Source organism: Lynx canadensis, chromosome A2, assembly GCF_007474595.2.
Source record: "Lynx canadensis isolate LIC74 chromosome A2, mLynCan4.pri.v2, whole genome shotgun sequence".
NCBI classification, from domain to species: domain Eukaryota; kingdom Metazoa; phylum Chordata; class Mammalia; order Carnivora; family Felidae; genus Lynx; species Lynx canadensis.
Genome location: NC_044304.2, coordinates 16,507,997 through 16,535,812, shown reverse-complemented (window position 1 = coordinate 16,535,812; position 27,816 = coordinate 16,507,997). Strand labels below are relative to the sequence as shown.

Here is a 27,816-nt window from a genome sequence, read left to right as displayed (position 1 = left end):
GAGGCAGCGGGCTGCAATGAGAAGGCCTTCACCCTGGTAGACTGGAAATAACCCAAAGTTCCTGGAAGTTGAGGTGTGAGGTTGCCCTGTGGGTGCCTGTGCTCACTCTGTTAAATCTCCTCTGTCTGCTGAAAGAAGCAGAGGCCAGAGGACTTGTGAGGCCCCCAAAGGCCCTAAACTCACCCCAGTTGGGGAAGAGTCACTGGCGGGGAAGGAATTGTCCAGATGCTGAGATCACACTCCATGGATTACCAGGAGGGGCCAGGATGTCCGGCCACAGGTTGGGGAACTGTGGGCTTGATGTGGAAGAGGCAGAGTGGCCTCTCTGACTGTCCTCCCTGCCCCATCCCAAACTGTGTTTCCCTGGCAGCGAATGGTCAAGAACCTGGAGAAGGAGCTGGCACTGCTCAAGCAGGAGCTGGCCATCCACGACAGCCTGGTAAGGGGCTGGAGGCAGGTGGCTGGGTGAGGGGCTGGCCGGAGTGCTGGAGGGACTGCGGTCACAGTACCAGGTGGGCAGAGGGACTGGGTGGACAGGCCCCAGGAGGGCCAAGTAGGCAGGGAGACTTTGGGGTCAGAGGGGCTAAGGAGCCAGGGATGCCTGGTGGGCAGGGGAATTGGAAGAGCAGGAGGATGTGGGCAGGGGTGTCAGATATCAGGGAGCAGAGGCAGACAGTTGGCAGGAAGATGAGGGGCAGGGGGCCAGGTGCCAGGCAGGTAGGGCAGGGATAGATAGCATGATGGTCAAGGTCAGAGGAGGTGGGGCTTACTGGGCAGTGGGGGAGGGGCAGCAGCATAGAGCCCTGAGGGCAGAGGGTGGGGACAGGAGACCTCTGGTGGCTTGCCTGGGCCTGCTCATGGGTGGGGGGGGAGGTGTCTCAAGGCAGAGGCAGCCACCTCCCGCCCATGGCTGTCATCCTAGAGTCTCCTGAGACTCAGCCAGCAGAGCCCTTTGCTTGGAGTGGCAAGCTCATGACAGGTGGCTTTCCTTCCCTCCAAGACCCAGTTGTCCCTCTGTGACCCGAGCACCTGGCCAGGACCTGTGCCCAAACCTCTCTACCTTGATTCCCAGAATGACCCCTCCTGCCCCTGTCGGGCTCAGGTATTTGGAGCTCGTTGACATGTTCTTCATCCTCCTCCAAGGCCAACCGCACCCTTGTGAACTACGATCCCATGGACGAAATCCAGATTGCTGAGATCAACTCCCAGGTGCGGAGGTACCTGGAGGGGACACTGGACGAGATTGATGTAAGGAGCATCTCCTTGGGAACACCATGCCCAGTGGCCTGGGTCTCCCTATCCTGGGCATACCCCCACTTGTGCTGTGCTGGCCTTAGAACCTTACACTGAGTGGGTGCAGTGGGTGTCGGGTGGGTGGTGCTGGACCGCTGGCCTTGGGCCCTGCAGCCCACTGAAGCCTCAGCATCCATGTTTAGGGTTACAAGTATGGGTGTGCCCCACAGAGTGGCCAGAAGCCTTGACCGGCCCTGACCACACAGGGGGTGGCCCATCACAAGTGCAGGCCCTGGAGCCAGGCTGCCCTGAATCACGTCCCAGCTCAGCTGCCCCCTTGCTGAGTGATGTCAGCAAAATGCTTAACCTCGTGGACTTTGGTGGCCACACTTGTACAGTGAGGAGGGAAAGCAAGCTGGAATTAACTGAGCTGTAGGAGCTCAGGTGCTTGGCTGTGCCAGGTGGGGTGAGGCCATTCAAGGATGATGGTCATGCTGGTTTACAAGGCAGACACCCAGGGCCCGAGTTGGAGTAGGCCAAGGAGGAAGAGACGGCAGCCACATGGGGAAGGGCCCTCAGGAGGAAGGTTGCATTCTTTTTTCACAGTGCAGGCCAGCAAACCCTTCATCAGGGAGCTACGTGACAGACGCCTCCCCATCCCTAGCCTGTCACTGTGGCAGCTATAACTGGCAGGCCTCAGACGATGGAGGGGCAGGCCCTTCTGGCATTGTAACAGTGCTAGTCCTAGACTGACCCTCAGGGGTAATGCTTGTGGTCCCTAGGGCCAAGAGGGAAGCCAATAGCCTTCCCCCAGCCATAGATGTATATGTGTCTGTAACCACACAAAAGTTCATAACAGAACCTTTCAGCAACAGGAGAGAGCTGAGGACAATACATTTTATTAAAATGTTTTTTCTTAGTATTTTCAAGTACCAGAGACATTCTAATTTTACAGAGATCTTCCTTTAGAAAAGGTCATTTTTATAGCCTCAATAAATACTTAGCTTGAAAACTATTAACCAATTGTTTCTTTGTTCTTGAGGAGAACAGATATGCCATTCTCAAGACAGAGGATCAAAGGGTTAGTCAAGGAGTCCTGGTTTCTCTGTGAACAGAGACACACCCTGTGCTGTGCTGCCAGAGGCCTAACCTCTGCCTTGCTCTCTTCCCTCCAGATAATCAACCTCAGACAGATCCAGGAGGTGTTCAACCAGTTCCGGGTGGTTCTGAGGTAAGGGACCCTCCCCACCCACTGGATTCCTACATCAGGCTGCCATTTTCATTTCCCGTGGTCAGGGCATGGCCTCTAAGTGCACTGCCTTGTCTCTCGTGGGTGAAGAGCCAGATCAGAGTTCTTGGGGTGTGCCCAGGCCCCTGAGCTCTCAAATCCTCCAGCCCTTCCCTTCCCCTGGGGGAAGCAGGGAGGACAGACATCCATTTAAGGACAACACAGAGAGGAGTCCCTGGTAGTCCCTGGTAGATGTTTCTTGAGTTCATTAACTCAACAGGAGGTCCTTAAGGAGTGCCGGCCCTGAGTGCCCTGAGCATGGCCAGAGCAGGGCATCGTGAATGCTCCCTGCTCCCCACCCCCACCTCAAGAGGCATTTGTGGTTTATATGGGTGCAGGCATACCTGTAAACTGAGTGGCTTATGCTGGGTGGATCACAGAAGTGGGTCACGCGATTCCAAAGGGCCCTTTTTAAATAATTTTTAAATGTTTATTTATTTTTGAGAGAGAGAGAGAGGGAGCTTGAGTGGTGGAGGGGCAGCAAGAGACAGAGACACAGAATCCGAAACAGGCTCCAGACTCTGAGCTGTCACACAGAGCTCGATGTGAGGCTTGAACTCACGGACCATGAGATCATGACCTGAGCTGAAGTCGGACACTTAATCAAGTGAGCCACCCAGGCACCCCCCAAAGGGCCTTTAAAGATAGCACCTAGGAAAGCATGGTCCTGAGGCAGGCTTACAGTCCTTGTTAAAGTTATCTTGGAGCAGAAGTTCCTGGCAAGCAAGGGTGGCCATTACAAATTTGGGAGGCTGGACAATAGATGTGTGCACTGAGAAATCGGGATGTGGCATGAACTTGTTTTGTCTGGTCTGGTTCATGAGGAGGGTGTGGTTCCATCAGAGGGGGGCCACACCCACATGAGTTCTACCTCCAGTACTTGGTTCTTGCTCCAGAGGGTTCAGCATGGCCCCAGGTGTCAGGTGTTCTTTCATTCTCTCTCTCAAGCCAACAGGAACAGGAAGTGGAATCTGCTTTGCGCAGGAAGTATACCCTCATAGATAAGAATGACTTTGCAGCCATTTCTGCGGTCCAGAAGGTATGCATGGTTGCTTCTTGTTGACAGCATTCATGTCAGATGTTTCCATCCCCAGACCTTTTCAGAAGCAGCAAGTGTTCCACATTAAAGCAGATCTAAGGTTGCAACAGGTAAAGGTAACACCAGGATGAGTGTGACCCGTGCAAGAGTCTGCCATACAGGAATTCAAAATGGTCTCCAAAATTAGAGACATGACCACAGACAAGACCAGTTCCTGGAGTCACGTTGGCAACAGGACTCGAGATTCTTGGTATGGTGTGGTGTTGATGTGGAAAGTGGACATTTGGTAGAATGGCCAGAGATAGTGCTGTTGGGGGCAGCTTGAAGTCAGCGGCACTGGCGACAGCTATCTTGGTGTGTGGGGTCAACGTGCCCACCAGAGCACGCATGCACTTGGGTCCCCCACAGGCCAGAACCCTTCAACTAACTCCTTGCCCTGTGGCTGGCCTCTTCCAGGCAGGGCTTGTGGACGTTGATGGCCACCTAGTAGGTGAGCCTGATGGACAAGGCTTCGGACTCGGGGTCACCCCTTTCTCTGCCAAACCTGGGAAGAAATCCAAGTCCAAGAAGACATTCAAAGAGCAGCTCAGGTGAGTAACCTTCCTGCTGCTCTACCTGCTCAACACCTGGCCCTCCTTGGCTGGTGAAAGAAGAGAGTAGCTAAGCTAGTGTCTTAGCTACTGGCTGGTCACAGTTGCTCCCATTACTGCCAGTACTAGCAGTATCCGCTGGACTCAGGTTGGGCTGGTTACCTCTTGTCCACACAGCGACCCCATGAGGTGGGCATTAATGTCTCCATTTTACTGATGTGGAAACCAAGGCCCAGGGGTGTGGTCCAAGGCCACACCACTGATGAGTGGTAGAGTAGAAGACAGAGGCCAGGCTAGCACTCCCCACTCTAGTACTGCACGCAGAAACCACCTGTGACCCAGCTGCCTGGTGCTCATGTCACCTAAAGACCACAGTTCACCTTTCAGGCAAGGATCATTTGTGTATGCAAGGCTCACTTAATGAGACACTCTCCCTGGGAGATGCTGGTAGCAGTGGACAAAGAGCATAGGCTCTAGGAAGCGCCTTTCACCCTTGTGTGAGGTATGACAGCCTCTCTGTGCTTCCATTTTCTGGTCCCTAAGTTGGGACTCATAATGGTAGCATCAAAATCACGGGGGTTGTGAAGATGTGGGTGAATGCAGTCCCCGTACCTAGAAAGTACACAGTGGGAATGTGTTGTTGTTGTTACTATCACTTGGTAAAGGACACAGTCCAAAGCTGATTGTGCAAAACCATCACATGCAGGACAGGAGTCAGGTAGCGGGGGTTGCTGAGGCCTCTCGCATCCTCCTGATGATTCAGGCCTGCTCAGACGTGCTTCTCTGAGAAGGAGGACCCTGGGCACCGTCACTCGGAGGGGGAGGGCAGCTACCTTCCTGGGAGCTGGTGTGGGCACCCATGTAGGTGGGAGAATGCAGAACTCATGGGCTGGTCAAGGTATCAGGGCAGACATGTCTTGCTTTACCTTCGGTCCCCAGACCTAACCTGGATGGGGGCTCTGCCACTCCTTCCCAGGGGTGCCTGTGTGATAAGTGCCTCAATGGCCAGGATATTCCCAGGAGCCTGTGGCCCACCCCACAGGTGCACCTGCTTCCAGACCTGGAGACTGCCATTTTCCCAGGTGTCTCCTGCTGAGGCTGCTGAAGGGAGGGCTGCTTATTCTGATGAGGAGGGGAAGAATGCTCTCCTCTTCCTATCCATAGGGTCTTACTCTTTGCGTTTGGGCCCACATGTATGATCTAAATAAGACTGAGTGGGATGGGGCTTCTGATATAAGAGGGTTTGGAAAGGTCACTCTCCTCAGCACCAGAGACACCTTACTGCCCATGACTAAGCCTGGGGTCTCCCTGCCTTCTCCTTCTAGCTCCTCAGCAAGAAAGGAAGGTGCCAGCAGCCCTGTGAGTGGCAAGGAGTTGGATGTCTCTACGTCCAAGACCCAGCTGACCCCATCCTCCAAGGAGGGGGATGTCAAAGACATGACTATACGGGAACGGGAGACCTCCAGCATTGAGCCCCTTCCTTCAGACTCCCCAAAGGAGGAATTACGCCCACCCAGGTGACCCTCTAATGGTAGTTCCTGCTCCAGATCTTTCAAAACCAGAATGTGATCCTCAACATGTGAATAGTGCCTGTAGATACATGAGATACAACAGGGGATAACAGGCAAAGACTAGGAGTACAATCCAAAAAGAAGTAACCAAAAAAAAAAAAAAAAAGAAGTAACATGATGGCTTATACACATGCAAAATGGTCCCGCCTCAGGACTCCTCCAAGATATGCAGTTACACATGGAATCATTTTAGACCCTTCAAATAGCCATTATTTAAATAAAAATTTTTAGGGGCGCCTGGGTGGCTCAGTCAGTTGAGCGTCCGACTTCAGCTCAAGTCATGATTTCATGGTTCGTGAGTTTGAGCCCCACATCAGGCTCTCTGCTATCACTGCAGAGCCCGCTCGGTTGCTCTGTCCCTCTTGCTCTCTACCACTCCCCTGCTCGTGCTCTGTCTCTCTAGAAAATAAATAAGCATTAAAAAAAATTTTTTTTTTAAATAACTAATGCATTTAAAAGGCCTCTCAGGGTGCTTGGGTGGCTCAGTCAGTGTCTGACTCATGATCTCAGCTCAGGTCTTGATCTCAGGGTCATGAGTTCAAGCCCCATGTTGGGCTCCATGCTGGGTTTGAAGCCTACTTAAAGACAAAGAAAAAAAAAAGGCAACAAATTCTCAAGGTATGAGACCTCTTCCTCTGGCTACACAGTTTCTCTCCCTGGTGAGTCAGTCATTGAGTGTTCAGTAATCCGTCCTGAGGAAATACTTAGAGATGTGTACAAAGATTTGTGCAAACAGATGTTCATTGCATCAATTTAAAAAGGTGACAACAGTTTTTTGTGAAATACCTTCAGGAGCTAATGTGATGGCAAAGGCACTAAATGAGTTATTATCTCTGCCCTTGGGATGTACAAGGATGTGCATGAAGAATTTTTTCCCCAGCAGGTGAACAGTTCTAAGCACTCAGAAGTTGGAAGTACTGGACAGTGAATACTGTCTTGAGTCTACATTTAACATATTACTATACCTATTTCATCACACATCCATCTTTCTCTCCATCCCTCTTATTTAAAAAAAAAATTTTTTTAACATTTATGCATTTTTGAGAGTGAGAGAGACAGAGCGTGAGCAAGGGAGGGGCAGAGAGAGAGGGAGACACAGAATCCGAAGCAGGCTCCTGTCTCTGAGCTGTCAGCACAGAACCTGACGTAGCGCTCAAACTCATGGACCACGAGATCATGACTTGAGCTGAAGTCGGACGCCTAACTCACTGAGCCACCCAGTCACCCCAATCCCTCTTATTTTTTCGATGCATTTCATAGGAAGTTGCAGACGATCTGCTTCTCCCTGCCCCAGCACTTCAAATTATATCTTGTTAACCAGAGTTCTCGGGGCTCCTTATAACACGAAAGAATGGTTCTGTGAATGACGTAAGATGTAAAATTACATCTACTGTGTGACCTCAAACATTAAAAAAACTTTAATTATTTATTTATTTTTATTTTAGAGAGAGAGGGAGAGAACATGTGTGAGCGGGGGAGAGGAGCAGAGGGTGAGAGAGAATCCCAAGCAGGCTCCATGCTCAGCACGGAGCCCGAGATGGGGCTTGATCCCACGAGCCTGGGATCATGACCTGAGCCGAAATCAAGAGTCAGATGCTCAACCGACTGAGCCACCCAAGTGCTCCTCAAACATTAAAAAAATTATCGAAGAGATCCCTGAAGTAGAGACACCAAAGTGTAATTGCTAATAGGCAGTGAGTGGTTTTTTGCTTTGTTTTCTGTTTTTTACACTTTTCCTTGCTGTCCTCACTTTCTGCAATGGTCATGTGTCCTTGCTTGCTGAGTGAGACAGACACTGGTGAGCGGTTCCCACACAGGGTAGCTCCAGTGCAGGATAGGTGGTGCCTGGGAGTTTCGGCCTTCTACCCACAGAAGCCCCGGCGAAGAGAGGCCAAGTGCCTCTAGGCTCTAAGACCCTGCCCCACTTTCTCCTTCCCCTCCCCCTCTGTCTTCAGGCCCAGTACCCCACCCCCCAAACCTGTGGCCTTCGAGGACTTTAAGAACGAGCGAGGCAGTGAGATCAACCGCATCTTCAAAGAGAACAAATCCATCTTGAACGAGCGGAGGAAAAGGGCCAGCGAGACCACACAGCGCATCAATGCCATCAAACGGGAGATGGACGTGACCAAGGAGGCACTAAATTTCCAGAAGTCACTCCGGGAGAAACAAGGTAAATATGATGGGAAGATAGTGGGGTGGGGGGGCGGCTGTGGGAGCTGAATATCCTGCGTTAAATGGGGCAGCCCTGGGTACTGGAGGACTCAGATGGGAGGGGGCCGCAGGGCATGTTGGGGTGCAGTCTTCACCCCTGGGTCATCACGTGGCTCTAGTCAGCCCTGGGAATCACAGGGTCCTTCCCTGTCAGTCAGCTTCTGCCTGTGGGCCCCTCATTATTTTGTTATCTCAGACCTAGGTGCTTCTCCCAGTGGAGAAGCAGGCCGTGGGCTTATAGAGGCTTCCCCAGGAAGATGGGCAGCTGGTGTCCCCCACAAGGCCCCAAGATCCTGGTGTGGTCTCCTTACTACCCAGGGTAGTCTGACTGACATGAGGGTGCTGATCAAGACACAGGAAACTGAGGAAGGAAAGAGAATATGGATACCAGAGAGCCTGGGGATTCATTGTCACTAGGACCATTCCTTATGCCAAACCCTCAACACCCAATGCTGGCCTGGCAAAATCTCATCCCCTAAGCCAGGTGGTATGGGGGGCCCTCAGGCTCAGAAAGCAGGGACCTTACTGTGAGGAGGGTGCTCACCTGGTTACCCTGACCTGGTGCCCTTGTCACAGTGGCAGACACTGCCCACACCTGCACTGTGGGCCAGGGACCCTCAAGCTTGAGTATTCAGAGAACTCCTCTGGGAGGGCTAGTCAAACACAGGTTCCCAGGCCCAGACTGCTGGTTCTAACTCAGGGGATCTGGAGCAAGGCTCAGAACCTGCATTTTAATGAGTAACCATCCTGACTCTGAGGCCAGAGGTTCAGAAACCACATCTTTGTTCACATTCCTGGCTTGGTCCCATTGTCCTTTCAGCAGGGCACACCAGAGGTTACTGGGCTTTATCTTGCTAAATCACAACCTTTTTCTAGGTGGTTATCAGTGGGGACATCTCTAGATGTCATCTGTTTTATTTCTGCAGGCCAGGTGGATCATGTCACAGCGAGACACGTACCTTGCTCATTTACTTCTCAGAGGGCACCTCCAAATTCTTGAGGCCACTCTGCTCACACCCTACAGAGCAACTGTCACACACTATTCCAGAGGGCAAAGCCTCCAAGGATCTGGGGACAGGGAAGGGCTGGTGACGGTGGCTCTCATGCCCCCACCCAGAAGCTCCAGGCGCCCCCAGAGCCAAGTACTTCTTTGTCTCTTCTGCCCACACCTTCTTTGAATATATAATTTCTTATTACATATTTACATACCTTAAATAATATATACTCATGCTGTGCTGACATATCATCTATGCCTAAATATACCTGAAAACAGATGTTTTTAAAGGATGAGATGAAGAATAAATAAACAGTATTTTAACATATTTTAGGGGCACCTGGGTGGCTCAGTCAATTGGGCATCCAGCTTCGGCTCAGGTCATGATCTCATGGCTCGTGAGTTCAAGCCCCGCGTCGTGCTCTGTGCTGACAGCTCAGAGCCTGGAGCCTGCTTCATGTTCTATGTCTACCTCTCTTTCTGCCCCTCCCCTGCTCATGCTGTCTCTCTCTGTCTCTCAAAAATAAATAAACATTATAAAAATAAAAATAAAATATTTTAAATTAGGGGCACCTTGGGTGGCTCAGTCAAGCATCCAACTCTCGATTTCAGCTCAGGTCATAACCTAACAGTCGTGACATTGAGCCCTAAGTTGGGCTCTGCACTAGGCATGGAGCCCACTTAGGATTCTCTCACCATCTCTCTCTCTCTCTGTCCCTCCCCCGCTCATGCACGCACCCTTTCTCCCAAAATCAATAAACATTAAAAAAATTACATTCAATTGATTAAAAAAATAGTAAAATAAAATACTTAAAATTTTATCTGTCAGGGGCACCTGGGTGGCTCAGTTGGTTTAAGCATCCAACTGTGGATTTTGGCTCCGGTCATGATCTCATGGTTCGTGGGTTTGAGCCCTGCATCCGGCTCTGCACTGATGGCACAGAGTCTGTTTAGAATTCTCTCTCTCTCACTCTTTCTCTGCTCCCCCTCATGGTCCTGAACTCTCTCTCAAAATAAATAAACTTATAAATAAATAAATAAATAAATAAATAAATAAATAAATAAATAAATAAATTTTATCTATCAGTACCAAAGAAAACATTTTTGCTCTTACCCCCAACATCACTTATTTTCCCATTGGTTGTTAAAATACCAAATAAAATACTTTTATCTTGAGGAAATAGATCAACTGAATTCATTTTTTGATTCATTTTGATTGATAGCCACTTATTGGCCCAGAAGGTCAGCAAATTTGGCATGTTGATTAGTGTTTTGTGAAAGAAAAATGAAAAATCATTTTTTTTTAAATTTTTTTTTCAACGTTTATTTTATTTTTGGGACAGAGAGAGACAGAGCATGAACGGGGGAGGGGCAGAGAGAGAGGGAGACACAGAATCAGAAACAGGCTCCAGACTCTGAGCCATCAGCCCAGAGCCTGACGCGGGGCTCGAACTCCCGGACCGCGAGATCGTGACCTGGCTGAAGTCGGACGCTTAACCGACTGCGCCACCCAGGCGCCCCTCTCAAAATAAACATTTTTTTTTAAATTAAAATGATTTTTGGGGCGCCTGGGTGGCGCAGTCGGTTAAGCGTCCGACTTCAGCCAGGTCACGATCTCGCGGTCCGGGAGTTCGAGCCCCGCGTCAGGCTCTGGGCTGATGGCTCAGAGTCTGGAGCCTGTTTCTGATTCTGTGTCTCCCTCTCTCTCTGCCCCTCCCCCGTTCATGCTCTGTCTCTCTCTGTCCCAAAAATAAAATAAACGTTGAAAAAAAAATTTAAAAAAAAATGTTTATTTTGAGAGACAGAGAATGCGCAAGCAAGGTAGGGGCAGAGGGAGAGGGAGAGAGAGAGAATCCCAAGCAGGCTCCATGCTGTCAGCGCAGACCCCGACACGGGGCTCTATCCCATGAACTGTGAGATCATGACCTGAGCCATAACCAAGAGTGGGATGCTTAACTGACTGAGCCACCCAGGTGCCCCTGAAAAATCATTTTAGGTTGAAGTGTTTTCCTTGCAGATAATCAGAGAACCCCCCTCCCCTGCAGTAGGACACAGGGTGCTCACAGTCCCTCCCCATGTCAACAGAATACCGTAAAGACTCTGTGAAATAGAATACTGTAACGACTTTATAAAGGATTTGTGTCTGTCACAGTGACCACACTGGGGACTGCCCACAGTACACAGACCAGGTCACTCCACACTGTACCCCCCAACTCAGACTCTTTGAATTGGGACCAATTCAAGGTCCCAGTTGCCTTTCCATATGTGGTGTCTGTGACAGCATCTTAACTTTTCTGCAGTAAACTTCAGCGGAAGGGCACCTGGAGACTGCCTCGCACACCCCCGCCACACACCTCAGTCGCACGCAGGACTCACTCTCCAGGGGTCCTGGGGTGGAAGCCCCACACTCCCTGCTGGGGTTGACATGATGCCTATATTGAGCTTTCAAGGTGCTGTGGGCAGTGGCAGTGGCTGAGGTGCGTGACTCCACAGACCATGTTATGTTGTCTTAACTCAGCAACCCTCGTCAACTGACAGACCTTCGAAGGTCATGCAGAGACCGTGAGTAGAGCTGACGAACAGCGCAACTGACCCCTCTCCTCCTGGAGCTTCTGACAGCCACTCGACATGATACAGATTTACAGCCACTGTTATTAATAGGGAACCTTGCCCAAGTGCTGGCAGTTCATGTATATAGCTTACAAAAAAGGAAAACATCCATTTAATCCAGGTGCTTACTAAATTATCTTTGGCCACTGAGGTTTAAGATCAATGTAAGTGTGAAACATGGGCCATCTCTACCCTCTCCTCTGCCACCCCTCTTGTTCTTTTTTTTTTTTTTTTTATGTTTATTTTTTGAGAGAGAGAGAGAGAGACAGGGCATGAGCGGGGGAGGGGCAGAGAGGGAGAGAGGGAGACACAGAATCCGAAGCAGGCTCCAGGCTCCGAGCTGTCAGCACAGAGCCCAAGGCGGGGCTTGAACCCAGGGACTGTGAGACCATGACCTGAGCCGAAGTCGGATGCATAACCGACTGAGGCACCCAGGCACCCCCACCTGTTCTTAAAGGTGCCAGTGTGGCCCCTCCGGCCTGAGTTCCCTCTTCCACATATGTCCTGGTCGCCTGGCAAGTCCAGGTGCTTTGTCCACCCGCACACCACACCCCAGCCTTTCCTCTGGTTTCTGGTCTTCAGGCTTTGCCAGCACTTTGTTCTGTCCTTCCAGAATACCTTCCTCCCCACACCCCAAGTGAGCACCTCATTCTCTGACTCCTGTGTCCCTGCAGGTGAGTATGAGAACAAGGGGCTGATGATCATCGATGAGGAGGAATTCCTGCTGATCCTGAAGCTCAAAGACCTCAAGAAGCAGTACCGTACTGAGTATCAGGACTTGCGAGACCTCAGGGCAGAGATCCAGTACTGCCAGCACTTGGTGGATCAGTGTCGTCACCGCCTGCTCACAGGTGTGCCATTTGGGAAGGTCGGCTGGCCACCTGAGGTCCTGGGAGACAGAGGGCAAGACCACCACCTGGGTTCTAGAAGTGGCTTCAGAGCGTCTCTCTGACAGAGGCTGGGGCTGGACAGGGGCTTCAGAAGTGTTTCCAAGAGGGGCGCCTGGGTGGCTCTGTCAGTTTTTGGCTCAGGTCATGATCTCGCAATTCATGAATTTGAGCCTCTCATCAGTGGGGGGCCTGTTTGGGATTCTCTCTCTCCCTCTCTAAACAAACAAACAAACAAACTTAAAAAAAAAAAAAAAAACAACACTCCGAGGGCAGGGGAGGGAGATCGGAAAGGGTGAGACCCTGGGACAGGAAGTGAACAGAGGGCGAGCCTGTGACCTGCACACATAGGCTGTAAGTGCTCCCTCAGAGATGCCCCCACAGCTCACAGTGCCGTCTGCCTGCCTGCTTGCAGAATTTGATATCTGGTACAACGAGTCCTTCTTCATCCCCGAGGACCTACAAGTGGCACTGAAGCCAGGCGGCAGCATCCGGCCAGGCATGGTGCCTGTCAGCAGGATCATGTCCCTGGTGAGTGGCACAAGGGCAGGAGTGGGGCTAATGGACGAGCACGGGGTAGTGAGTGCGCAGCGCCCTTCATCCTCTCTTTTCTCCGCGAACATGGCAGTGTACAGGCTGCTCCTGGCCTCGCCCATGGCGGACCCAGGCAAACAGACAGGTATAGGTCTCTCCCCAGGTATCGAGAAGATGGGGACCCAGGAGACATCACTTGCTGCCGTCACCTCTCTGGGGCGGCTCATCCTGCCCCGAAGGCAGTTGCGGAGTGTCTGGCAAACTTGGGGCTGGGGGTCGTGAGCTACCTTGAGCAGGGGTTTGCCAACCCTGCGAGGGGCTGCCCTGATGCCCCCCATAGGCCGTGTCAGGGTCGATCTCGACAGTGCTAGGCTGAAGGGACTGTACTGAGTTGAGCCTCTTCTAGGGAGAAGATGCCCAGGACAAGTTCAGCCAGCTGCAGCAGGTACTGCTGCCCGAGGGCCCTGACTCCGTCGCCTTCTACAATGCCAAAGTCAAGACAGAACAGAAGGTAACTTGGGGGTTCATGTCTCCAGGAAGGTGAGGCCTCGGGGGCCACATTACTGGGACACCCAAGATCACACTTCCTACTTTGAAAAGACAAAGAAGGAATATGCCAGCCGCGGGAAATACAGAGTCACCTGGAGTCACTGGGATCTCCTGCTGACACCAGAGTCCTGGGAACCAATAGGAGCCCCACAGACCATGGCCAGGCCTGGACATGGCTATTGGGAGCTAAGCTGGTCCACGTGTGGTTCGTAGCCCAGGACAGGGTCTGCCTGCTGGGGACAATGTCTCCATGGGGACCATGAAGAGGAGGCAGGGGACAGAGGACCACATGCAGCTGAGGCAAAGCTAGACCAGGTGTTGGCCATGGGGTGGGCCTGCACTCTCCTCCCTGAGCAGCTTGGGCTGGAGCAGAAGGGTTCGGTCTACTGAGGCTCAGTCTGGAGCCAGAACACAGAGGGCCTGTGTGCTGTGTATTTCTCTGTGCCCACAGACTCCTATACTCAAGTGGCAGGTGCACATGGGGGACTGCTTAAGAGAGCTCATCATGTAAGATATATAAATACAGGGCACCTGGGTGGTTCAGCTGGTTAAGTGTCTGACTAGATTTCAGCTCAGGTCAAGATCCCAGGGTTGAGGGATCGAGCCCTGTGTTGGGCTCCACGTCCAGTGTGGAACCTGCTTAAGATTCTCTCTCTCTCTCTCTCTCTCTCTCTCATTGTCTTCTCTCTCTCTCTCTCTCTCTTTCACCAGCCCCAGTGCCCCTCCCCTGCTCACACTCTTTCTCTCTGTCAAATATATATATGTATATATATATATATATATATATATATATATATATATATACACACACACACACAAAATATAAATACAAATACCCAGTCCCCATCCATCCAGTTCCCACCAACCCGCTCTGACAGGGAAACACTGTCACTTGTTTCTACTGTTCCCCTTGCACATTGTGCTATATCTTGGCTTTTTGCACTTAACAGTGTATCCTGAAGATCATTCTATGTCAACTCATAGCTGCTTGTTTTCTTTTTTTTTTTTTTTTATAGCTGTATAGTGGTACTCCATTGTGAGGATGTATCAAAATTTATTTAACCCATCTCATATTGAGGAACATTTAGGTGATTCCATTTCTTTACAATACAAATATTGTTGTGATGATTAACCTTGTAGAAATGTGAATTCACATATGAGTGAATATATGTGAGAGAGAAGTTTGTAGAAGTGAATTTCTTGGTCACAAAGACATATACTTTTTTTTTTTTTTTTTTTTTTGAGAGTGCCTGTGCAAGCTAGGGAGGGGCAGAGGGAGAGGAAGAGAGAGAATTTTCAACAGGCTCCACACTCAGTGCAGAGCCCAACACAATCCTCGATCTCATGATCTGAGCTGAAATCAAGTCAGGCGCTCAACTGACTGAGCCATCCAGGCACCCCAAGGACATGTGTACTTTTTTCAAACTTTTTTTTTTTTTTTACATTTATTTATTTCGGAGAGACAGGGAGAGACAGAGAGAGACAGAGCACAAGTGGGGGAGGGGCAGAGAGAGAGGGAGACACAGAATCTGAAGCAGGCTCCAGGCTCTGAGCCTTCAGCACAGAGCCCGACGCGGGGCTTGAACCAACAAATCATGAGGTCATGACCTGAGCAGAAGTCAGATGCTTAACCGACTAAGCCACCCAGGCACCCTAGGACATGTGTACTTTTTTTTTTTTTGTACTTTTTTTTTTTTTTAACGTTGATTTATTTTTGAGACAGAGAGAGACAGACCATGAATGAGGGAGGGTCAGAGAGAGGGAGACACAAATTCTGAAACAGGCTCCAGGCTCTGAGCTGTCAGCACTGAGCCCGACGCGGGGCTCGAACTCACAAACCGTGAGATCATGACCTGAGCTGAAGTCGGCCGCTTAACCAACTGAGCCACCCAGGCGCCCCAGGACATGTGTACTTTTTTTTTTTTTCAATATATGAAATTTATTGTCAAATTGGTTTCCATACAACACCCAGTGCTCATCCCAAAAGGTGCCCTCCTCAATACCCATCACCCACCCTCCCCTCCCTCCCACCCCCCATCAACCCTCAGTTTGTTCTCAGTTTTTAAGAGTCTCTTATGCTTTGGCTGTCTTCCACTCTAACCTCTTTTTTTTTTTCCCCTTCCCCTTCCCCATGGGTTTCTGTTAAGTTTCTCAAGATCCACATAAGAGTGAAACCATATGGTATCTGTCTTTCTCTGTATGGCTTATTTCACTTAGCATCACACTCTCCAGTTCCATCCACGTTGCTACAAAAGGCCATATTTCATTCTTTCTCATTGCCACATAGTATTCCATTGTGTATATAAACCACAATTTCTTTATCCATTCATCCGTTGATGGACATTTAGGCTCTTTCCACAATTTGGCTATTGTTGAGAGTGCTGCTATAAACATTGGGGTACAAGTGCCCCTATGCATCAGTACTCCTGTATCCCTTGAATAAATTCCTAGCAGTGCTATTGCTGGGTTATAGGGTAGGTCTATTTTTAATTTTCTGAGGAACCTCCACACTGCTTTCCAGAGCGGCTGCACCAATTTGCATTCCCACCAACAGTGCAAGAGGGTTCCCGTTTCTCCACATCCTCTCCAGCATCTATAGTCTCCTGATTTGTTCATTTTGGCCACTCTGACTGGCGTGAGGTGATATCTGAGTGTGGTTTTGGTTTGTATTTCCCTGATAAGGAGCGACGTTGAACATCTTTTCATGTGCCTGTTGGCCATCCGGATGTCTTCTTTAGAGAAGAGGACATGTGTACTTTTAATGGATGGTGCCAAATCGCCTGCCTAGAGCTGGACCCATCTGTACCCCCACAGCCTCACTACAAGATGTATTATCCTGCTTTTTGTTTTTTTTTCCAGTCTAAAAGGTGAAAAATGGTCTCTCAGGTATTCTATTTTACATTTCTCTTATTATGAGTGAAGTTGAGCTTCTCCTCATATATTTAAGGGCCATTTTATTTTCTTTTCCTATAAATTGCCTGTTCATATTTTTGCCTATTTTTTTTTAATTTTTGAGAGAGAGAGAGAGAGAGAGAGGTGAGGGAGGGGCAGAGAGAGAGAAGGAGACACAGAATCTGAAGTAGGCTCCAGGCTGAGAGCTGTCAGCACACAGCCCAATGAGGGGCTCAAACTCATGAACCATGATATGACCTGAGCCAAAGTCAGATGCTTAACCGACTGAGCCACCCAGGCGCCCCTATTTTTCTATTGTATATTGGTCTTTATTCTTATTAATTTGTAGGAAGTCTTGATATACTGGGGAGATTGGCTCTTTATGATATGAATTGAAAATATTTTTCCCTGTTTGTCATTTGTCTTTACCTATTTTTTTGTAGTTATTCTGTTGATTTTTATGAAATCAAGTGTATTAGTCTTTTCTTACTTGGCTTCTGGATTTTGTGTCATAATTAAGTCCTCTCCTTATTGAATTCATTCTCTTTACACTTATAGTTAAGCTGACATCTGTACTGACTTGTTAGATTGCAGATTCAGACGTAGCATGTCTAGGGTGGAGCCTGAGATTCCACATTTCTAATAAGGCTCCGATGATGCCCATGCTGCTCGTCCGAGATCACACTTTGAGTAGCAGGCCACAGAGCTCATCTGCAGGAAACACCCTCCGGCTCCTCTCCCTCCAGGCCCCTCTCTGTCCCTGAGCTTCTTCCTGAGGTCTACTCCTTCCCCTATCTGTTCTTCCCACTCACTTCTCAATTTTAGCCCCAGTCTTTGCCCCCAGTCTGGCTATTTTCTAAGACTTCCCAGCTCCAATGTCCAGTATATCACCTGACTACTTACTTTGTGTCTCTCCAGAGGGAAAGCCTAGATGACTCTTCTTGGGTTAAATGTACATTCCTGGCCTAATTAGTGGTGGTTTGGAGCAGGTTCCCCTGCCCACTCCAGCTGCCTGGTCCAATTCCCTCAGCAGAAGAGAGGATGGGAGCTAAATTTAGCCATTTAGCTTTGTGCTGTGAGCATCAAGCTTTATTAACCCTGGCCCCTGGAGGGATGCCCAGAGCAGTGGACAGGGCCCTGCCTCTCTGAAAAAGTTTGCTGGAATGCAACCACTTTGGCTGGGGAAGGAGACCCTGGCCAAGCTGTCCCCCTTGACCCCACTACCTGACTCCAAAGAGCTCACTCAGGGTTGTCCATGAAAATCTCTCTGTGGGGAGGCAGGGCTCTCCCAGAACATTTGGCAGAGAATGGAGTAGGGGCAAGTAGGCCTAGATAGCCCAGCCTCAAAGATCATTTGACTGTGACCACCATGTAGGAATTTCCTGCTTTGGCCATAAAGAGGCCTGCCCCTGCTGGGCTCAGTGGAGGGGGCACATGATATGAGGCAGGGGTCCAACTTTATTCTCTTGCAGGTGGATATCCAGTTTTCCCAGTGCCAATTATTGAAAAAAAGTCATTCTTTTTTGAATTATCTTGTTACCCTTGTTGAAATTCAATTGACCAGAAATGTGAGGTTTTAATTTTTGGACTCTCAGTTCTATCCCATTGATCTATATGTCATTATGCCAGTACTATACTGTGTTGGTTGCTGTAGATTTGTAGTTAGTTTTGAAATTACAAAGTAGAAATTCTCCATCTTTGTTCTTTTTTAAGATTGTTTTGACTATTCTGGGTTCCTTGTATTTCCAAACAAATTTTCAGACCAGCTTGTCAGTTTATGCAAAGAAGCCAGCTGGGACAGGGGTTGTGTTGAATCTATCAGTTGCTTTGGGGAATATTGACATCTTCATATTGTCTTCAAATCTATGAACATAGGCTATCTTTCTATTTATTTAGGCCTTTAATTTCTTTCAGTATAATTGTACTTTTCAGAGTATAAGTTTTGTACTTTAAAAAAAAAAGTTTATTCCTAAGTATTTTATCCTTTAAAAAAAATTTTTTTTACATTTATTTATTTTTTGGGAGACATAGAGAGACAGAGAACAAGTTGGGGAGGGGCAGAGAGAGAAGGAGACACAGAATCCGAAGCAGGCTCCAGGCTCCAAGCTGTCAGCACAGAGCCCAATGCGGGGCTCGAACTCACAAACCGTGAGATCATGACCTGAGCCGAAGTCAGATACTTAACCGACTGAGCTACCCAGGTGCCCCTAAGTATTTTATTCTTTTTGATGCTATTATGAATGGAATTTTGTTTATTAAAATATTTATTTATTTTTGAGAGAGAGTGAGAGAGCGGGAGAGGGACAGAGAGAGGGAGACAGAGAATCCCTTGTCTGCACTGTCAGTGCAGAGCCTGAATCAGGACTTGAACTCACAAACCGTGAGATCATGACCTGAGTTGAAACCAAGAGTTGGACACTTAACCAACTGAGCCACCAGGCACCTCTATTATGAATTGAATTGTATTTTAAATTTCACTTTTGGATTGTTCATTGCATGTGTATAGAAATACAATTGATTTTTTTTCTAAAGTTTTTTTTTTTTTTTAATGTTTTTTTGAGAGAGAGAAAGAAAGCATGATCAGGGGAGGGGCAGAGAGAGAGGGAGACACAGAATCCGAGGCAGGCTCCAGGCTCCCAGCTGTCAGCACAGATCAGCACAGAGCCCAACACAGGGCTCAAACTCACAAACTGTGAGATCATTACCTGAGCCGAAGTCAGACACTTAAGCCGAAGTTGGACACTTAACTGACTGGGCCACCCAGGTGCCCCCAATTTTTGTATAATGATGTGGTATTCTACCACCTTGCTAAACTAATTTATTAATTTTAATAGTTCTTTAGTGGATTCCTTAGGATTATCTCTATATAGGAGATCATGTCATATACAAATACAAATAGTTTTACTTCTTTCTTTCCAATCCAATGCCTTTTATATCTTTTTCTCACCTGCTTTGCCTGGCTGGAACCTCTAGTACGATGTTGAAATAAGAGATGAAAGTCGCCATCTTTGTCTTGTTCCTGACCTTAGGGGGAAGGTGTTCATTCCTTCGCCATTAAGTATAATGTTGGCTATGGGGTTTTCCTAGAAAAAAAAAAAAAGAAGAGCCTTATAGCAGAACTTCTCACTCTGCGCAGTACACATGAATCACCAGACTGTTAGAATAGAGTCTGATGCAGCAGCCCTGGGGTGGAGCCTGAGATTCTGCATTTCTGATAAGCTCCCAGATGATGCTGATGTGGCTGGTCCAGGGAACACACTCTGAGTAGCACACTTTGAAGTTTATTCTTAGAACCTTTCTTCTATCAGGGTGAAAAAGCTCTCTTCTGTGCCTAGTTCACTGAGTATTTTTATCACGAAAGGATATTGGAGCCTTATCCTTTTTTTAAAGGGCATGAAATAAGAGTTTATTAAAAATGACAAAGCAGATTTGAAGAAAAACGAAGTACAGTTTTTAGATATGGCTGACTAGACACAGCTGAAGAGGGCATTAATAAACTGAAATAGGAATGTAACAAAATTACCCAAATTACAGCATAGAGAGGTGAGAGGCTAGAAGAAATGACAGACTTTAGGAGATACACAGGACATAATGAGAAAGTCTAACATACATCTAATCATAACCCTAAAAGAGAGAATAAAAATAAAAAGAAACAAAGGGGGTCATCTGGGTGGCTTATTCAGTTGAGTGTCTGACTCTTGATTTTGGCTCAGGTCACAATCTTGTGGTATGTGGGGTTGAACACCACATAAGATTTCCTATTGATGGCTCAAGGCCTGCTTGAGATTCTCTCTCTCTCTCTCTCTCTCTCTCTCTCTCTCTCTCTCTTTCTCTGCCCCTCCCCTGCTGACACTCTCTCTCTTTCTCTCTCAAATAAATAAATAAATAAATAAATAACCATTAAAAAAAAACCTTTGAGATATAATTTAAATACCATACAATTCACCCATTTATAGTATACAACCAGTGTTTTTTTCATATATCCACAGTTAAATGCAACCATAACCACAGTGAATTTTAGAACATGTCATTCTTTTGGTTTTTTACTCCTAAATATTTCAGTGCTTACTTTTTAAGAACAAGTACCTTCTCAGGGTGCCTGGGTGGCTCAGGCAGTTAAGTGTCCGACTTCAGCTCTGGTCATGATCTCACGGCTTGCGAGTTCGAGCCCTTTGTTGGGCTCTGTGCTGACAGCTCAGAGCCTGAAACCTGCTTCAGATTCTGTGTCTCCCTTGCTCTCTGCCCCTCCCCCACTCACGCTCTGTCTCTCTCTCTCTCTCTCTCTCTCTCTCTCTCAAAAATAAACACTAAAAAAAAAAAAAAAGAGCAAGTACATTCTCCTACATAATCATGATATAGTAATTGAAATCAGGAAAATTAACAATGATGCAACAATATTATTTTACCCAAGGTCCATATGTAACTTTTGACAGTTGACCTAATGGTGTCCTTTATAGTTGTTTTCCTCTCACACCCTGGCCAGGATCAAGTCTAGGATTACACATCACATTTAGGTGCCATGTCTCCTTTAATCTAGAACAATTCCTGGGTCTTTCCTTGTGTTTCGTGATTTTGATTTTTAAAAACATTTTTTTTTATGTTTTTATTTTATTTTTGAGAGAGAGAGACACAGTGAGAGCAGGGGAGGGGCAGAGAGAGATAGAGACAGAATCTGAGCTGTCAGCACAGAGCCTGACATGGGGCTTGAACTCATAGACTGCAAGATCATGACCTGAGCCAAAGTCAGACGCCCAACCAACTGAGCCACCCAGGCGCCCCATGATTTTGATATTTTTGAAGAGTACAGGCCAGTTATTTGGTTGAATGTCCCTCAGTTTAGGTTTGTCTGATGTTTTCTTGTGATTTAAGTTCAAGTTCTGCATTCTGGGCAGAAATACCACAGGAATGATGTCATGTTCTTCATGTACATCATATCAGGACATGTCTTATTCAGCCTGGGATGCTATAACAAAATGCCATACACGAGTGTCTTAAACAACAGACATATCTTTCTTATGGTTCTGGAGGCTGGGAAGACCAAGATCAAGGTGCTGGCAGATTTGCTCCTTGGTGAGGGCCTTCTTCCTGGCTTGTAAGCAGCCATTTTTTGCTGTGTGCTCACATGGCCTTTTCCTAGACATATATTTGTGTAGAGAGAGTCTTCTCACTCTTCCTCTTTTTATAAGGACACTAAACCATCATGAGAGCTCTACCCTCATGATTTCATCTAAACCTAATTACCTCCCAAAATTTCCCACCTCTAAATACCATTACAGTGGCGATAAACAAATGTGTTTTGAGGTGGTATAAACATTCAGTCTGTAACAAGAGGCACAAGATGTTGCTTTGTCCCCTTATTGGTGAGGTTAATTTTGATCAATTGGTTAAAGTCATCATATATATTGAATAAGAGGACCAAAAGGTCTTTGGCTTTGAGGAAAGAGCTTCCAAAATTTTATTCCTTATTGTAAATTGTTGTGAACTTGTTTTGACTGGCATAAATCATTTCAAGATCACAGAAAAGATGGACCAAAGTGATTTGCATGGCTACCACCATGAATTTCTCTCTTGACATTCCAGGCAAACCTTCCTTTTTCTTTTTTCTTTTTTTTTTTTAATGCTTATTTATTTATTTTTTGAGAGAGAGGTAAGTGTGTGTGCACAGGGGAGGGACAGAGAGAGAGAGAGAGAGAGAGAGAGAGAGACTCCCAAGTAGGCTCTGTGCTGTCAATGCAGAGCTCAATGTAGGGATCGAATTCACAAACCATGAGATCATGATCTGAGCCAAAACCAAGAGTTGGAAGCATAACAGATTGAGCCACCCAGGTGCCCCATAACCTTGTGTTGTCTTTACTTCCAAAGTCTCAGATAAACATTTAAATTCTAAATCATTCAACAGGGGAATCCTGCATTTCTATAGGTCAGTATTATATTCTCCCACCATCCCTCAATCTCTAGGAGAACTCTGCATTGGACAATTTTTATGTTTAAGATGTGCCCACATGGGGCGCCTGGATGACTCAGTCAGGTAAACACCTGACTCTTGATCTCAGCTCAGGTCTTTATCTCAGGGTCATGAGTTTAAGCCCAGTGTGGAACCTATGAGAGGAGAGGAGAGGAGTCAAGGGTAGGGGAGGGGAGGGGGAGAGGAGGGGGGGAGGGGGGGAACAGAAGAGAGAAAGGAAAGAAGGAAAGAAAGAAGAAAGGAAGGAAGGAAAGAAAAACATGCCAACACAGAAACTTGATATGTAAATGTTATACTTGAGCCATTCCATCTTAATATTTATTTAAACTTTTCATATATATTTTTATACGTAAAGTACACAGGATCAGATTTTTCAAGGTCAAAATGTTTTCCATTTTGCTAAATTTCTCTTATAGTGGCTTTTATCTGTGTGTGTGTGTGTGTGTGTGTGTGTGTGTGTGTGTGTGTGTGTGTGATAAGTTCATGTTTGATTGAACTGAAGGTGTAGGAGTCATGAGTGCATAAGTGCATTCTGTCCCCCTGATGGCATTTGCACTTGATTTTGCAGTTAGCCACAGGGCATTGCCAACCTAGAACTGTTTTAACTTCCCTTCAAAAATTCCAACTTGATAAGGTATTAATATCCTGAATATATAGAGAACTTCTTTTTTTTTTAATTTTTTAATGTTTATTTTTGCAAGACAGAGATAGAGTGCAAATGGGAGAGGGGCAGAGAGAGAGGGAGACAGAATCTGAAGCAGGCTCCGGGCTCTATGCTGACACAGGCTCAAACCCATAAACTCTGAGATCCAACCCGAGCCGAAGTTGGATGCTTAGCCAGCTGAGCCACCCAGGCCCCCCTCTAGAGAACTTTAAAACTAAAAAATGGGCAAAGAGTAGACATTTCTCAAAAGACAATATACAGATGGACGGTAAGCGTATGAAAAGATGCTCAACGTCACAAATCATCAGGAAAAGGCAAATTAAAACTACAAGATACCTCCTTATACCCATTAGGATGGCAATGATCCAGAAAAAACGAAACAAACAAAACAAAACAACAACAACAACAAAATAACAAGTATTGGTGAGGATGTGGAATAATTGGAACTGTTGTGTGTGTGCTATTGGCAGGAATATAAAATAGTCCAGCCACTAAGTGAAATAAGCCAGTCACAAAAAGGCGAATTAGCTATATGATTCCATTCACATGAGGTGCTTGAAGTAGCCAGAATCATAGAGACAGTAAATAGAATGGTGGTTGGTAGGGTCTCGGGGGTAGGGGAATGAGGAGTGAGTGTTTAATTGGTATGGAATTTCAGTTTTGCCAGATGAAAAGACATCCAGAGATGGGTGATAGTGGTGGTTGCACATTATCAGTACATCACCAAACTGTACACTTAAAAATGGTTAAGATGGGGGGGCCCAGTTCGTTGGGCATCTGACTCTTGGTTCTGGCTCAGGTCATGATCCCAGGTCAGGGGATCGAGCCCCACATCAGGCTCCACACTGAGCATGGAGCCTACCTAAGATTCTCTCTCCTTCTCCCTGTCCCCCTCTCCCACTTGTGCACGCACCCTCTCTCTAAAATAATAATTTAAAAAATTTAATGGTTAAAATGGGAAATTTTTATGTAAGGTAGGTATTTTGCCACAATAAAAACATTGGGGGTAGAAAAGAATTCTGGCTGAATACGGGAGCTTCAGTTTCCGTTCCCACGTTGTGGAGGATCGAGGATTCATACCTACATTTCAAGTTGGTTTTAGGACTTGCTTGCTTACTGCCCACTGTTTCTGTTTCAGCGTACCTTTCCCACCTGCTTTCTGAGGGCCTAGAACTGCATTAAAAGGGAAGAATTTGTGAACATCAATCTGGTTTGCAGAGGGAGGGCCCTTCGGAATACATGTGTGCCCACCCCTGTGGAGACAGAACCCTCTTCTTTTCTTTTTGAACCTAATTCTTGCCAGAAACTTTCAAGTGGGCCTTTGAAGCATACACATCTCCTTTTAAACATGCCTGCCACACCATTTTAAAACAGTTTTACACACTTTCTCTAGGATGAAAATATGAAAGGGGATGAATGGAACATTATTTCTCAACAGAATTGGGGCTGGTCAGTGGGCATCCTCGTCCCCAGAATGTGATGTTTGCAGGATGAATGGTGGGGTGGATGTAAGCGGCCTGGCTTCTGGTTCTTAATTCCATACCTGCTAATCAATTCCTGTTTTCTCCCCCTTTCTGCGTCCAGCACAATTACTTGAAAACCATGATGGGCCTCCAGCAGGCACACAGAAAATAGGGATTCATCACCAGTGCCTTCAAGGACAAGACCCCCAGTAACTCCTGCTGCTCTGGAGTGGGGCTGCCAAACCCCTTGCCCAGAGTTCCAGACAGCCTGCTCCAATGCTGGAGCCCAGCCCAGAGGACTCACAATGGCCTGCCTCCCAACAGGAACATCCTTCACAGGACACTCATCTTCACAGACCACTTTTGGTTTCAATTCACTGTTTTATATGCAGGGACAGGATAAAATAATTTTCTAGCTTGGACGTTCAGTGCTCACTCAAGAGCCTGATTTTATTTCCCGTCAGGAGGATGCTTCCCTATGCACAGGTGGGGTCAGAACCGAGTCTCCGGTAAGAAAGGGAAAAAGTAGCTCAGCCACCTTCCTCTGGCATGCCTTTGTCCCACTGGTCACCCTCTTTCCTTCCTTGGATGGGCATTCTTGGGGGGAGCTAGTTCTGAGGAGCCCTGGTTCTCTCAGTCCCTGTCAGACTGTAGGTTCTCTTGGGACATCCTCTCTGTGTTCCTGAGCCAGTGAAAGCGGGAGGCCCTCCTTCCTCAGCAACCAGCAGAGGAATGGGTCTAGGTGGAAATGGCTGAAAGGCAGATTTTTATCTCAGAATAAGAAGAGGCTTAAAATGAGCACAGCCCTACCTGAAGTTAGCAGCAATAGCCCCACAGTGGGAGGCTGTCTGGCAAGGAGGTTGCAGACCTGTACCAGATAGAAGGTTGAACTGGATGGCATCAGTCTATTCAAACACTCGGTGACCCTGTCTCAGCCCAGCAGTGAGCAGATGGATGGGGGTTTGTGGAACAGAGAAAGTAGAAAGGCATCCGTGAGGTCTCTGCCCTCTTCCTCTTCAGCCCCTTTCACTTTCACTGACTGATACATAATGGTCCTAAAACAGCTTTCAGAGGCTCCTACTACACCGAGGCTTCGCAGAGCGGCTTTGAAGTGCCCCCGCTCCCTCACCCTGGATGACACACATGGGGACTGTCACTGATCGGCACTAATGGTGTGCACACAGCCCTACTGGTCAGTCCTCATGTCTCCTTTGATTGTGGCCAAACAGACGAGTCTGCCCAGGCTCTGCCTCCCCTCCCAGCTAGTGCAGGCCTCGGGCTGCACCTAATTCTTTCCTTTCTCGGCTTCCCCTGCTCTTACCGGGACTTGTTTGGGGTTCCCAGGTCTTTAGGGCATCTCAGGAAATAGGCCATAGCAAATGGGGTACATCATCTTTTGGGGGCCATAGGAAGCAGCTGTTTGTGGCATTACTGGTCCCCCTTCCCTTCATTCTCTGCCACTGGCTGCAATGGCATGGCCCTACTGGACGTCGCTCCATAGGATTTCTAGACAGCCAGTCCTGGGGCCTGCTGGCCAGGGCGAGCTAGGCCTCTGTCATGGCAGCTGGGCACATTGGTCTCTAGCTCAATTCATTACGACAAAGGCCTCTGTGGCACAAAGTGAACCAAGTAATCATCAGCGTGGGCAGAGCCAGAGAAATAAGCCAGGATGGTGCCTGGCAGATCACCCTCCACAAACTCCTCACGGGAGCAGATGCTTCCAACATGACAGGGAGCTAGGGGGCATCACGTCCACTCAAATGGGCCTGTTGTTCTAGAAAATAGTTTCTGCTGAGCTAATCTGACCACCAAAATCATCCCTGAGGGGACTTCCAGTTCCAACATGGGACAGATAAGATAACCTGAAAATACTCCTGCTACAAACAGAAATGCTGGCTCAAGTAGAAATTCTTTTCAATGCAAACCTAAATTCACAGGAAGAGACAGAGAACTGCCAGGAGCTGGAGAACTGAAAACCCAAGTGGTCAGCATGGGAACTGGCTGTGGCTGCTAGGGGTAGGAAGGGGTGTGCGTGGATTGTTGCCCTTGAGTGTGAATGTCCACACAAGTGTGAGAAATAAGGCTCTGGCCATGCCCCATAGGAAGTTGGAAGTGGGACCTTGGGCATAAAGCTGGCACCTTGAAGGCTTCATCCTTCATAAAGAGGTAAGCTAGAAAAAGTCCCCCTGCTTTTGGGGGAAAAGTTTCTAGAGATGAGGGGAAACAGGTCCTGAGAGAATTTGCAACCATGCACAGGTTTGGGATTCAGATTTACACTGTGTCCAGGAACCCCAGCCTGAGGAATTAGTGTAGAAATTAGCCCAGAGAGGGGCGCTTGCGTGGCTCAGTTGGTTCAGCGTCTGACTTTGACTTGGGTCATGATCTCACAGCTTGTGAGTTCAAGCCCCACATCGGGCTCTGTGCTGATGGCTCAGAGCCTGGAGCCTGCTTCAGATTCTGTGTCTCCCTCTCTCTCTCTGCCCCTCCCCCGATCATGTTCTGTCTGTCTCTCTCTCAAAAATAAATAAAAACATTAAAAAATTTTAAAAAAACTTAGCCCAAGGATAAAACACCCAGCAGAGTAAAAAAAAAAAAAAAAAAAAATCTGTACATGCCCTTACTGAGCCACACAACACTCCTACAAGACCCTCATAAACATGAGCTCCAAAGATTAAACACACACACGTGCATGCACATGTGCATGTGGAAACAGCCTGTCATAGTGGAGGCATAATGAGAGCATGGTCAGATTTTAAGAACTTCAGATAACAAATTATTGAATAAAGATTATACAACATATATGTTTTAAACAAAGACAAAAGTAGGAATCGATATGATAAAGGCTATCAAAATAGAGCACAGATTTCTTTTTTTTTAAGTGAAACCTGTGGGAATGAAAAACTGTAGTTCTAAAAGTTTAAATGACAGACTAGAAACAGCAAAAGAGAGAATTGCTGACCTGGATGTTTGATCTGAAGAAATTGCCTGGAATGTAGCATAGTGGGATGAAGAGAGAGAAGATTGAATGTGTGGATAAGAGACATGGTAGACAGCATGAGAAGTGCCAGGATACAGGTAATCACAGATTTGGAGGCGATCCCAAGGAGATCACTCTCTTAGTGAGCTCATCCAGCGTTCATAGCCAATTATCCATCTTATATATCGAGACTAGACTGCTCTCCTGAGCTCCAAACCTGTTAACGTGGCATCTCCATTTGAATGTCTGTTAAGACATCTACAAATCACCATGCTTAAAACTAAATGCCTAATTGTCCCCCAGATATGCCCCACCCAAAGTCTCCCTAATCTCAGCCCAATTGCTCAGG

At 47.4% G+C, this 27,816-nt stretch overlaps 1 protein-coding gene across 6 annotated transcripts in view; it reads left to right on the top strand.

Annotated features, from left to right (window-relative positions):
- The window catches only part of KIF9 (kinesin family member 9), a 57,122-nt gene extending 30,250 nt beyond the window's left edge, over positions 1-26,872 (top strand). For all 6 annotated transcript variants that reach the window (XM_030306343.1, XM_030306334.1, XM_030306327.1 and 3 more), the window contains 11 exons: positions 371-439; positions 1,144-1,248; positions 2,409-2,464; positions 3,470-3,560; positions 4,017-4,150; positions 5,476-5,667; positions 7,677-7,891; positions 12,211-12,387; positions 12,839-12,954; positions 13,364-13,468; positions 24,612-26,872. In XM_030306343.1, coding sequence (XP_030162203.1) covers positions 371-439; positions 1,144-1,248; positions 2,409-2,464; positions 3,470-3,560; positions 4,017-4,150; positions 5,476-5,667; positions 7,677-7,891; positions 12,211-12,387; positions 12,839-12,954; positions 13,364-13,468; positions 24,612-24,662 — 1,311 coding nt within the window. In that variant the 3' untranslated portion in view covers positions 24,663-26,872. The remainder of the gene's footprint in view (positions 1-370; positions 440-1,143; positions 1,249-2,408; positions 2,465-3,469; positions 3,561-4,016; positions 4,151-5,475; positions 5,668-7,676; positions 7,892-12,210; positions 12,388-12,838; positions 12,955-13,363; positions 13,469-24,611) is intronic.
- Positions 26,873-27,816: the final 944 nt, after the last annotated feature.